This window comes from Corvus cornix, chromosome 12, assembly GCF_000738735.6.
Source record: "Corvus cornix cornix isolate S_Up_H32 chromosome 12, ASM73873v5, whole genome shotgun sequence".
Classification (NCBI taxonomy): domain Eukaryota; kingdom Metazoa; phylum Chordata; class Aves; order Passeriformes; family Corvidae; genus Corvus; species Corvus cornix.
This window is the reverse complement of record NC_046342.1, coordinates 1,524,277-1,538,017: the sequence shown is the minus strand read 5'-3', so window position 1 is coordinate 1,538,017 and position 13,741 is coordinate 1,524,277. Positions and strand designations below refer to the sequence as shown.

Below are 13,741 nucleotides of genomic sequence, written 5' to 3'. Positions count from 1 at the left end.
AAGCTTTTTTTTCTTTGGGTGTTCTCACTTAGGGCTAAATGTTTTTAGAAATAATGAGAGTCATGCTAAGAACATTCTTCTGCTCTTACTAACTCCTCGGTATGTTAAAGGACAAGTTACATGGAGTGCTTTGATTTTAATTTTTGTTGGAACCGTCTGTGCCTGAATAATCTGCAGTCCAGATGTTGCAACAACCGTGAAGTCCCCCTCAGCACATACACGAGGACAGCAAATGGCTCTGTTGTGAAATGCTGGCCAAGCCTCTTCTCTCCCCCCTCCTCTCTCTATCGAACCATTCAAAAAAATCATTGAAGATATCAGGGATCAGCTGGCAAAATTAAAGAATTAGTTCAAAGGTAAAGAGAACGAACTCGGTTTGATTTACACCTTCTCCCTCCCACTCAATCTGCATTTACAAAGTTTAAAATCATTAGAAATGTTTCCAATAAGCTTTCAAATTCAAATTGAAAGGAGGACAGTCCAAAAGCACATGTTTTGAGACCAGATATGAGAATGCTCAATGGATGTCATGAGACTGACTCTAAGCAATACAGAAAGTATGTTCAGCATCTTAACTGAAATTCATTATGAGTATGATGGGTATAAATTGAGAACACCAGATTAGTGAATTTATTACAAAAGTTAAATTAATGACTACCTGCCAAACTATTTTTAAAAAACAAAATAAGTAACATTTGGCAACTTTTAAGGATTTCAAATAGAGACCAAGCTTGCAGCACTTTGAGTGTAACAGCTCATAGGGATCCAAATTACCTTCAGTCTCTACCTACATGTAAATGATGGAAACCTTATACCTCTGTTGAACAGTTAAAGCTGCTTTCATGGAAAATGAAAAATGTGCCTTCTCACAAATAGTATTATTGTGTGCCTCAGATTTCCAACAAGAATTTACCTAGAAACTGTGATTTGTAATATTGTCTTTGGTATAATCCCACCAGCACTCAGCAAATTCCTCTTATACATGCTTAGTAAAATAAAAAACTTCTTAAATTAACATTCCAGAGAATCTAGAAACGTTAGGAAAAGTCTGCTCCTGAAATTAGTATCCAATTCATATCAACAGTGGGTTTTAAATTTGGAATAAAATCATCCCCATCGTGCAATAAAGGAAGCCAGCAGGGCTTTCAGGGCTTAACATGATACACCATTGCATATTGCAAACAGATACTCAAACCTTTTTATCTCTGTCAATAAATCCTTTGGGAGAACTTTGGAATAGCAGGGACCTTGATAATGGCCCGTTATAAAAGAAGCTACAGCAAACTCTTCAGCACAGAGCGTTGTAATGCACTGAGGACACGTGGGGAACAGTTCTCCATCTGCCCCTTCCAGAGAGGAAAAGAGGACAAAAGAAGGGAGGTGGGGGGTGAAAGGCATCTGGGAAAATTTATTGTAAAATTATTGCTGGCCCAGCCTCTGTTCTAGCACTGTAAAGTGGTGTCACATTCATGTACCCCCAAGATGTACATGTAGGATTAGGATATAAATCCTAAACCATGCCCTGGCATCAAGCTCAGAGCAGTGAAACAGCCCATGAGCTGCACTTTGCAGCCTCTCCTCACCAGCAAGACTGGCTCCCATGGCAAGAAACACAATGCCACAGGAACCCTGCCAGATGGGAGAACAATTTACAGTGCCTTCCAACAGCTGATATCCCAAAGGAGCTACTAAACATGACTGCAGGCTCTGCTAGATTAAAAACTGAGTCTGAGCAGTGCCAGCCTTTATCTCCCATCTTTTATAATACCGGGCACAGCTGCAACAAGTTCTCAAACCACTCTGATGTTGTCCCCATTTTGCTGACACTGCTTTGTTAGCACAGAAGGTGTTTGTGCCCTGTGCCCAGGAGTGCTGAGCAGGCAGTGTCCTGTCCCTGCCATGGCCCTGCCGGGTGTGTCACCGCGGGCAGGGGACACAGTAACCCCAGGCAGTGTTATCAACAAACACACCTGGCAGCCACAAATGCTTGGCAGGGACCCAGAGCTGTTGTCACCCTCCTGGTGGCACAAGGCTCTGTGGCAATCCACTTGTCCCTCCACGTGCACAGAATGCCAGCCCTGCACTGCTGAGGGGCAGGACACGTCTCCTCACCCTGCTGAGGTTAAACTCAGTCCTAGTTAATCTCTTAGAACCATCAGTGCATCAGTAGCAGGATGGAACCTGAAAATCCTACCAGAATGGGGTGCAATAACTGGTAAACCTGGTATTTCCAGCCTGCAGTCAAAACAAACACGAGAATGAAATCACAGCCCTTTTTCATTTTTTTTCTCCTTGTTTTTCTTTTTAAAGCAGCAGTCAAAAGGCCTCTTGAAGCCTTGTTTATAAGCAAACCAGTCTCAAAGGCTGGATTTGCATTGGCAGGATTTGCAGCCTGCAAAATAAACCTTTCTAGGTAGTGTTTTCCTTCTGCCTGGGAGAGGGGAATGGTTTCTAGCGCAATTCTCCCAGTCCACATCCCTTTCCAACTCCACTGAAGAAAATGCCTAATTCAACACAGCTGGCCTGACCAAGGCTCCCTGGGAGCTGCTGCACTCTGGGCACGCACCTGCAACCCTTCCTTTGGGAAGGAATGAATGGGAACAGCACACACTGCCAGCCCACTGCCAGGGGGAATCACTGCTGCCATTCAGAGCCAGGGCAACGGAGAGAAGCTTGCAGTTTCCTCTGCAGAAACCATTCCATTTGGGGGATACTTTACCTTCTAGCTTAGTGCCTTCTACAAATCATCTTTGAAAACTACACTTCTTTAATCAACACTGAGGTTCCAAACTGAAGGCCGAGTTACTGTTTGAAAAAAATTCCGTGATCAAGTGACAATCATGGAATCACAGAATGCTTTGGGCTGGGAGGGACCCTAAAGATCATCTGTTCCAAACCTTCCACTAGAATTCCTAGGAAAGTGATTTTCAATTACCTATAACTTTTTCTCCAGTGTGTTCTCCATTCTCCAGGGATCTTTGTGCTACTGCTGTTTTGCATCTATTAGTGATTAAGTGAACTAGACCACCAGCTGTGCTCAACTTTTACCCCACCCATAACTGTCTATCCTAACAAAGAGCCTCTGATAAGAAAACAGCACTTTGGCTTCTGAAAATTGTTATTAAAATAGGAAAGCCAGAAAAGTTAAAAACTGAAATTTCAACGGTGATGATAGTGACTTTCCATGCTTTTAAAAACTTCATCCTTGCAGTACTTCTACTGAACAAAGCAGAAGTATTTGCTACAATTCATGCACTTCTTTAAGGTTCTTAATTCTTTGCATTTCAGCCAAACTTCACGTACCACAAAGAAAGGACATTTGTTAATTAAGGGTTGGGATCTTAATTTGCAAGGAAGATTTCAAAGACACGGTGAAATTAACCTGAACTCCTTGTAAAAGACATCCCTAAAATTTCCTCTGGTAGATGCAGACATTTGGAAAAAAACTTCCCTTCTTGTGCTAGGTAAGTTCAAAGCCACTGCTTTCAGTGCTTCCTCCTGGGTGGAGCACACATCCTCCTAGGAGCTGCTGCCAACACTCCCACTGCTCCCTCATTTTATGGTCATAAATGTGTTATGAAGATAATGTGGTGAAAAGACAGTGAAGTGACTCTGCTGCACTGACCTGACCACTGTACTGACCGCTCACCTCAAGATGCAATTTGCAATCCCACCTGATCCACTCTCTAGAGACTCCAGAGCTTTTAAAAGAATAAAGCTTTGAAGGTTTTCCAGCTCCCTTTTCAAAAGAATTTACAGACTTATGCACCATCACACTCTACGATGGTTCGATACCTGACACTGCACATTAATGAAAATGTCACAGTCTGCGGACTTGAAGGGCCACAATCAAAACCCAAGATATGTGGGATGTGTGGGATATTTGGGGACTGTCTGAGGAATCGATAGAAGCACACTGACTCGGCAGAAAGTAAAGACAATCTTCAGTTCCCTTTCAATACTGGAGATAAAATGCAGTGGGGAAAAGAAAATCACACACAGCCAAAGATGCCACACAGAGGTGCTGCCTGGAGTTCTGCACACTCCTGTCCTGCAGCACTCACTGCTGAGGAACTGCACATCACCTCACAACAATATATAAAAAGGGTTTATCTCTGTGCAAGTCCATGCAGCAAGGTCACTTAGATCTCTTTCAAACAACTGTCTCTATTCTTGTCTGTTCCTGATGTTTATTTTTCACTTTCAGCCTCCTACTGATGTGTCACTAGCAGCACCTGACAGCTTCCAATGCTCTCATTCATCCCTGCGTGCTGCCTGAGCACTTTTTCCATTCACTTTTTCCCTACACCCTCCTGCAGCTGACTCAAACGACTCTTATCAAGCCTGAGGCTCACTGAACATTGACTGCTCGAGGCTTAATTCTGTGCAAAACCCAAGCAAACACAGAGTCTTAAATGTCAGCCAACAGCACCAACGCCTTCCTCCCCACCCGCCCTGCCAAGGATGTTATTTTCACATCTTCTAAAAAAGGGCTAATTGATATATTTTCCTACTCATTCAACTTCACAAGCAGAGATACTACAACTTGCATAATTCCAGTTGGTTTGAACCATCCATAAAGGCATTTTCACAAAGATTAAAAGCTAAACCTGGAAGTGTTTACACCCAAACTTGGCGCTGTAATGCACAGCTCATGTGATGGCACCAAAAAGCTTTAATTGTCTGCGATATTACAACAAATACATGAGAATCACCAACCTATCAATCCAAACACATCAAAGCACTGCTACCTGAAAAGGAGGCCTGAAATCACTCAAGCCACAGGGAAAACTATCAGTCATAGGCAGAAATACAAATTTTGTGATAGTTTTATGATAAATAATAAACATTCATTTAGTATAAAAAAAATTCAGTGCATTGGTTTTTAGCATCAAAGTTTTAATGAAATCTACTGAACAATTTCCAGGCCCTGCCAGTGTTAAACAGGAAACTTATGGGAATTAGAAACAGCACACAGCGTATGATATGACGAGTTTTACACCACCTCCATGGTCAGGGGAGGAAGAAATCTGAATTTGTTATAACATAACACCAACAAATGGATCAGGATCAAGCCACCATATTTCTCCCCAAGAAAGGAATTGGATTAATCTTCAATAATTTGCCACCATTTCCATACACATAATTATATTTTTTCTTTTCTCCTGAAGCTGTTCAACTATGAAGACATCAACTTAAACGTGAACATGAGCAGTCACCACAAGCACCTTGTTTACTCACTGAAAGGTCAGTACCAGCAGTCTTACCTTACCTGATACAAGAAAAACATTCCTGGTTCATTCTCAGTGACACAGAGAGGAAGGCAGGAACTGCTGTACTTACTTGTTAAAAAGATTCAGCCCAATCCTATAATGGCGTTTCCTGATAACATCGTTACTGAAGGCAGGGGAATCCCAGCTGTTTCGAGTCTCTTTGTGGTAGGTTTGTTTGCTCAAGGTTTGCTCCCTTAGGCTGTCTCTAGAAGAGGATTCTGAGCTGCAATTTATTGTATCATTGGAGTTGGAAGTGCTGTTGATGCTGTCGTTGTCCCCATCAGAGTAATCAGATTCTGATTTGCTTTGCCTGTTTGCTGTGCCATTGATGGCCAAGTGACTGTCTATGGGCCTAGCCCTGTGCCTGGCCTCTGGCTCCTCCCGGGTGATGATCTTGGCAGGAATGCTGTGAGGGATATGTTTAGGGCTGCCTTGCTGGCTGGTGATGCCTCGGTCATACGCATTCTGTCTCTTTAAGGAGCCCCTCTCCGAGCGATCACTCAAGTCCACGGAGCTGTCACTGGGCGGCTCGATAGTGAGCAGAGGGAGGTGATCCATCCTCATCCTCTGCTCCTGACATTCCAGTGATGGGGTACTCCTGCAGCTCGTATCCGTGTCTATCTTATCATCTTTGTGGGTCATGGACCAGTACTCTTGGGAAGAGTTCACAGAGCGGAGCCTCAAGTCCGACTCCGTGCTGGATGGTCTGTCCACGGACTGGGAGAGCGGCAGGGGTGGGGACAACTCCTCCTCATCGATGTACAACGTGACATCGCTGTAGGACGCCGTCATCTCGTCCAGCTTCCTGTGATCCACATTGTGGATCGCTGGTTTGCTCGGAGCACAGCTCTCCCTCTCCATTTCCCGGCTCCGGACTTGCTCCGCACTCTGGATCTCATCCGAGTGCAGACTGCGGCAGTTCAGCGCATCGTCGATGGATTCCGCCAGGGATTTCACCTGCCTGGAAAAAGCATCCTCCAGTTCTGTTATAGCATCAGTGAAATCAGTGGATGCTGCTGGGGACTTCATCGTAGCCGTCTCCCCGAGCTCATCGCACTCCGACGGCACCAGGGAGCCCAGCTTTGACCCATCATTTGTAACAGAAACTTGCTTCCCTTCGAAGTAGGAGCTGTGGACTTTCTCAGGTCCTTCAAAGGAAAACTGCATTCTCATATTGGACAGGACGATGCGCCTTGACATGCGATTCTCAGACATAGAACTGCGCAGGCGCTCGAAGTTCTTGTTCATCTGATACTGGCGGAAGGCGGTCTGGATGGTGCGCGCAGCATGTCTGGTGATCAGACGGCCCCCATACTTCCGTTCTAGCATCTCCACCTGCCACGGGAACACACGCAGCCCTCGTCACTCCATGCAGCTCAGGACAAGGGTAAGGTCTCACAAAAAGATTTAACTCTCATAACAACTTTAATATACTTTATAGATACGGGTTTTGAAAGTAAAACCTCAAATAATGAACTGAATAGTAATTTGCAAATTCCACCATAAAATACAAAAACATATGAATTCACCTCACAGATATAAGAGATTATCAGTTGCAAGAACTTCTTTCTTTCTCCCTTTCTGTCACAACAAAAACACCCAGGTTTCAAAATGACTCATTTTCTTAGAAAAATATTTTGCACGATTACATTCTAGTACTCTCCTGGAACATAAAATCTCAGTTCTTAGAACTGCTTTTACTTTAAACAGTATTAATGCATCTTTAACACTTTTCTCCAGGAAGTGGGGAAGGTGTATGGGACAAAGAATAACAGAGTTATAAATCCCAACCGAAGTGCTGCTAGAAAAGCCTTCTCCCAGCCGACAGACACAAACGAGCTAACAGAGCTCAAATACCTGCTTATCCTGTAGGTCTGAAGAGAGTTCATAGCTCTCCGAAAGCGATCTCGACCTTTTGATGGCTTCTTCCTCGGCCTGTTTGCGCAGGATGGAGGTGGAGTGCTGGAGCTTGGGCCGGCGGGCTCGCTGCTGGCCCGGCGCGATGGAGTAGAGCCCGTAGGGGTTCTCGTAGTGCTCGGGGCTCAGGGCGGAGCTGTGCGTTATAGGGCCCTGCGGGTAGGCAGAGGGGCTATCCAGGGACGTGCCGGTCTCGCTGCTGGGAGCCTCCCCCTCAACGCTGCACAACGAGAGACAGCAAAAGCCTCAGGTGAGTCCAGCACACCAAAGTTCGCAACAGCAAACAGCACAGTTGTGCTTTAGTATCGCTTTTTTGTTGTTCACATGCAGGTGTTACAGGTAACGTGGCTTTCATGGCTAACACCACAGTTTTTGCAAGTCTCAATCTGTCATGCCCATGACATCTTTAGAGCATGAGTCAAGCAGGACACTGGAGGTTTCAAGCGTTGTTTAACTTTATACACTAATTACTAATAAAATTCTGAGTAAGTCACTCAGCAACTACTCTGTAAAATGAATGAAAACTTCTAATTTCTTATAAGATTGCTCATTTCCAAGTTGTTCCATTCGAACTGACAGATGCTTATTTATGTCTTTCTTTGCTTTAACAAATTAAAGCAGTAATTTCTTACCCTTGTATTACAGTTTGACATAAAAGGATTACTTTCGTGGAGATTACTCAATGGAGATTGGGATTTAATGGATCTTGAGAGCTACAATGTTTCTAGAAACTAAAGTTGGGAAAAAGTACTTACAGGAGAAATCTCATTTATTTCCCTGCTAGTGAAAGACTGCTTCCATGGGATACTTTTGGCAGGTTTTGGAGTAAAGCATCCCCAGGGACAGTGTTTCTAGCTAATGAAAGCAACATGGTTTCAAGTGAAGAAAGCACAATAGCACCTATCTGGCAAAGAAACTACTTGGTCTTCACATGAATGCTGTTATTGCTAAGGAATAAAGGAAAGGAAAAAAACCTTTTCTATTAAAAAGGTTGCACACAATAGGAAACATTTTAAAACCGAGCCCTAGGTGTATCCTGAAGTACTGATGACTAATAGTAATTTGTATTTGGGTTGTATTTACAAGAGGGCACTCTCACATTGCACTTTCACTCTTCCATCTTTTCACATTTCACAGCAGTATTTACTGTCTGCCTCATCCTGTGTACACAGAGCATTGATAGAAAAATGAAATTTTATTTTTTTAATCCCTTAAAAGACTCAGTAAACACTTCACACATGCACGAATACAAGCATTGGCAGCACTTGCCCTACCTTTTGTTTTAGGAAAGGTACATCCAAACTCCAAAGAAGTAAAATTCCACATTCCCACCATGCCCTGTATTTTTTGCCTTCATTCATATGTACCTAAAACCCTGCTATTGTCTCAGTTGTCCCTTGAAAAAGGAGAGAGCAATTTCTGAAAGAATGTTCTCCACCGACTGAAGAGCTGAGGGTTAACCCTGGCCAAACTCTCCCAGCTTGAACAGTGCGTACTTTTTAAAGGGAAGGAGGAAAAAAAAGCCCTTTAGATTTATTAAAATGCTTCCATAAACATGTAAAACTGAAAGCAAGGCCACTCTCTTTGCCCATCAAAATATGACTCCAACCAAAAGGTATTTTCAAACATACTTAACCCAAGCTGGAAATATTTGCAGTGTGCACACACTGCTTTTTCCAAAAAGGAAGCTGACAGGAAGCTAATCCCCTTCCCTCCGTGATACAGCTGCCTTTCAACTTAGAAATGATAAACTATCCAGAGTTCTGCTGGTGACATTGAAACTGTGTAACCTCCTGCTAAAAACAAACAGATCATTCTCTCTGAAGCAGCCATTAAAGACACGGTATGATACTGAGCTGCTTCACGTTCTCTCTTTAAACACTGAAATTCCTTCCTCTGTTCTGCCAGCTGTAAGGCTGTGCTATTTTGGAGATCACATCCTAGCTGCGAGTTTATTTGTAAGTACTTTCCATACAAGCATGGCAAATTTGTTTTTAACAGGAAGGCTGGAATTATCTTCTTAGGTTCTGTTGACGTTTTCGCCTTCCTCACCCTTGCATTGTGAACTATTTAATAACCCTTCCATGCTGATTATAACCTCCTGTTGACATTTTAATAACGCTGCCTTCAATGGATCACTTAACCTTTTCCTCAACAAAAAGGGCACTGCCCTAATCAGAAGACTTTGGAAGGACATCTGCCCAGGGTTCTGACTAAAGCTAAGGGTTTCTTCTTAATTTTTAGTTTGCCTTTTGTACTTTTTTCAGATATAAATGTGATGCTTGACTGACTGTAATGCTTGATCTAATTTTGCTCATGGGTCTGTTCCCTGCCACCTGACTTTTGAAGAATGGAAGTAATTACCTTTTACATCAGGGACAACAACAGCCCTTCAAAGCAAACACACGTGCACGGGCTTTAAGGCTTTCCCCCATTCAGCTCTTCCTGGCCTCCCAGGAGCAGCTGAAGCTCCATATGAATTATTTCACTAAAGTGAAACTTCACTGGCAAAGAAAAGCAGCTTGCTTTCTACTTCTTCCACTTTACATATGTTTGGAGAAGAAAAATATGTCAACAAATATGACTTGTGTGAAACTGTAAGAATGACAAGTTGGACTGCTCCACTGAGGGGGAGCAGCACAGAGCTGGCAGAAGTGCTCACCGAGCCAGCTTCCATCATTTCCCAGCAGGTCCAGGGCAGGGAACAGAGCTGTGGAAGGGCCTGGAGCCCCAGGAGCGGCTGAGGGAGCTGGGAAAGGGGCTGAGCCTGGAGCAAAGGAGGCTCAGGGGGACCTTGTGGCTCTGCACAAGTCCCTGACAGGAGGGGGCAGCCGGGGGGGTCGGGCTCTGCTCGCAGGGAACAGGGACAGGAGGAGAGGGAATGGCCTCAGGCTGTGCAGGGGAAAGTCCAGGATGGATATTGGGAAAACTTCTTCCTGGAAAGGGCTGTCCAGCCCTGGCACAGCTGCCCAGGGCAGAGGTGCAGTCCCCATCCCTGGAGGGTTTAAAAGCCCTGTGGATGTGGCACTTGGGGACGTGGGTCAGGGGTGGCCTTGGCAGGGCTGGGGGAATTTGGACTCCGTGGTCTGACAGGGCTTCTCCAACTCAACAATTCTGTAACTCCTACACACACTCAGAACATGAACCAGTCACTGCAGGGTTACAAGGGTGGTTTTTATCTATCCACTTATTAAAACTGCCAACACACAAAAATGTCAAGGATTCTGCTCCAGGCTTGCAGCAAGAACCAGGAGAAGTCTCCCTGGGAGTAGCTGAGACACCCCTCTAGCACTACTTCACTTCCACACCCTGAACACACTGTCTTTCTCTGATGGGTGAGAAATTAAGTACATTAAGCACACTACAAAAATGGACAATGTAATACTGTTAATTATTATTATTATTTATGCTTTTGTTGTGTATATATATATATATAGTATTAAATAAATGTTAATTAAAAGTCCCAACTGGAATTAGAAATAGCTCCTTAATAAAGGTCTCCAATTTGAGGCATCTGTTACCTACCAGACATGTCTGGTACAATTACTGATAATTTCATTGTTTTAAAAAAATATCTAGCGGGTTAATTTGCTTCATCTCCCTGCAATGTACAACTGCATATTACTAGTGAGCCCAGGAATCTGTTGAATATTCTAATTGTGTGATATTAGGGGAATGGAAAACAGTTGAAATTAACCTAGAAGTCCAATTGTTTTATTACAGTCCTGTTTCAGCAGAAAATAGACATTCATTATCTGCCAAGCCAGAAAAAGGGAAAGGTTACTTGCAAGTATTTTACAAAGAAGCAGAGAATGGAACAGCTAAAGAATGAAAATGAAATATTTAAAGATAATTAGTGCTACTAATATGACTTTGAATGAACAAAATTTAAAATAGAGGCATTGAAAAACTTTATACAGCTAAATTACTTTTTGAAACAGTGGCCAGCACTGACTGAATCAGTGTTTTATCAGAAACTGAAAATTTCTTCCTGCATAAACCTCAGCTTGTAATACTGTTAAAAAAATCCCCAAACATAACAACAGGGAAGAAGAAAGGCTTAGAGAAAAACAGAAGCATGCTATATACAGGACTTGTAACATACTGCAATGGAGATGTAAAACTCTTGTGAAAATCAGATGACTTTCTGTAATGACTATAACCCAGTATTCCCCTGCTGCATTCAGGTGTTTTCTCCCATTTTGTCTGGGAATGGCTCTGACTTCCTGCAGGAGCTGAGCCACACACCCTGCAAACAGCTCAAAACGGGAATCCAGGAGTGACAGATGTGGAGAAGCTGGGATGTGCTGGCCTCGGCAGAGAGGGGCACCAGCCTGGGCTGAGTGGCCCTGCTGCCCTTGGCTGCCCGGGCGCAGCTCCCTGCTCGAGCCCAGGCTAACGCCGAGGTAGCCAGAAGCTGCTCTGGTGGCTCCTCTGCCCAGATGTCAAAGCCGAGCGATGGTGCAGGGCTGCAGCTCGGCACCAAGGGAGCAGCGAGAGACCCCGGCTGACAAAAAGGGGAGGAGATGCTGTTGCTGTTGATTTTACAGTCATTGCCCACAATTCAGGGGATGAGTTCATTTCAAGAAGTATCTAACAAGAAGAAGCTCTGTCTCCTCTCTCCCTCTACAGCTGTGTGGTTAGCCATGACCAAAGCAAAACATTTCCTCTCCAGGCATTTTAGCAGCACAAACCTGGCAGGTCTTTTCTTCCCTGGCTCTCATTTTACACTTTCAATTATTACTTCTAATCACAAAGGCTGTAATTAGCACCAGTACACTAAATCCAGTACCACATCTTAAAACAAAAACGTATTTTTCAGGATGTTTGACTATCTACTGTTATTCTTTATTTTTCATTTTTATATTCACACCTTCCCTTTCCTTCAAATCTTGCCAAACTATTAGCAAAACTAAAAATAAGCACAATAAAGACAAAATTTTGAAAACAAGAGAACTTTAACATTTGAGCTTAAAATGGAAATCTGAAAAAAGATCTGAATTCCAGTAAGGAGCAAACCCCAAGCTTTTCCATGAACACGGACTTATCTATTCCACTGAGTAATGGCAAAATGACCAGAGGAGCTGCTGGTTTGGATGCAGAGGCACAAGACTCGGTCTGTCAGAGAAATTGTACTACGAAATACAGACATTTGATAACCAGAAAAGCAGAGTCCCTTTCCTCCTGAGGCCCAGAACCTTATCTTTAGAACTACGTGCATATAAAAAGGAAGTATAGAACAATAACATCACATGCAAGGAATGATTCAGTGCTGCCTCTCACCCCAGAAACTCCACAGTTTACAAGCAGTCAAGTGTCCCTGTGCATTTTTATAATTAAATTATGAAGATAATGGGAACATATGCTCACAGAAATCATCCAAGTGTTCAAACCAGTTTGTTGCAGATTTAGCTTGGAACAAAGAAATGAAACATGTTTCTAAATAATGCAAATGCCAAACCCAAACTGCATGCAACATTTTAAAATAGAACCAAAAAGAAAAAAACCCTCCCAGCAGAACAGAGCAAAAGCTTGAGAAGCTCTTTTACCAATGAGCATTCTCTGAAATCAGTATTATTTTCATCACTCTTTCAGAATGGACTTTCAACAGTGTAATATAAAGACATGAAATTGAAAACAGGCCTAACAGCTGGATAGAACACGCATGAGAACCAATCAGCATTATATTAGTCCTGTAAAAAAATTGTTTTGGACACAAAGAAAAGTATGACAATATAATAAGTTTGTGCTGTTACATCTTTAAAGACTTTTCCGTAGCATTTTATATCCCTAGAAGCATGAACACAAGTTCAAGGGTACACAAATAAATTTCTTTTCTTCTACACTGTGGAAAGGCAGCATGAGCATGACAAATACAGCAACAAAAACATGCCCAGCTTAAAATTCTAGTCAGCACAAGGTGATAAAGCCACTCAGCTTGGCCATGACAATCCAAGGGCTCTGTTTTTTGGGCAGCAGGGAGGTTTTAAAGCAGGGCTGTGGTAGAGCAGTAAAACTCCAGGTAGTCGGCACAGCCTGAATTCAAATTGAGCTTAATGAAGAATCAATACTTAATTTTATTTGTTGGCATTTGCATGAGTGGCTCTTCATAAAATTCCTCAGCCAAATCCATCCCTTCTCTAACTTGCCTGCTTTGCCCTGAATCCATAAAATTTATTCCCCTCTTCAAGAAAAATGCACATAAAGCTGGTTCCCTTTAAGTCACATCTACTGATAGAACACTTGAGCAAACTTATCTTCTTCCTTTGTCCCAGAAACTTTTCTGTCCATAAACACCAACATATCTACAGCCAAAGTATCAAGATACCTTCTTGGGACTCTGCCTTATGATTTATGACATGGATTTAAATGCAAACCACAGAGTGAAGCTTTTTGCATTAAAATCTCATTTCATAAGCACCATTTCCAGTAAAACTTCTGCCTCACTCAAAAATAAATATTCTGTATAAACAGGTCCAAATACCCAGGGAGGAAGAATTGCTATGCATCTGTTGTACACCAACCATCTCCTTTTAAAATGTGGAGGCTAA

General features: G+C 42.9%; 1 protein-coding gene across 16 annotated transcripts in view; it reads right to left on the bottom strand.

The window, feature by feature from the left end:
- Positions 1-13,741, bottom strand: part of IQSEC1 (IQ motif and Sec7 domain ArfGEF 1) — a 281,533-nt gene that overhangs the window by 34,591 nt on the left and 233,201 nt on the right. For all 16 annotated transcript variants that reach the window (XM_039559071.1, XM_039559075.1, XM_039559074.1 and 13 more), the window contains 2 exons: positions 7,131-7,410; positions 5,344-6,608 (listed from right to left, as the gene is read on the bottom strand). In XM_039559071.1, coding sequence (XP_039415005.1) covers positions 5,344-6,608; positions 7,131-7,410 — 1,545 coding nt within the window. The remainder of the gene's footprint in view (positions 1-5,343; positions 6,609-7,130; positions 7,411-13,741) is intronic.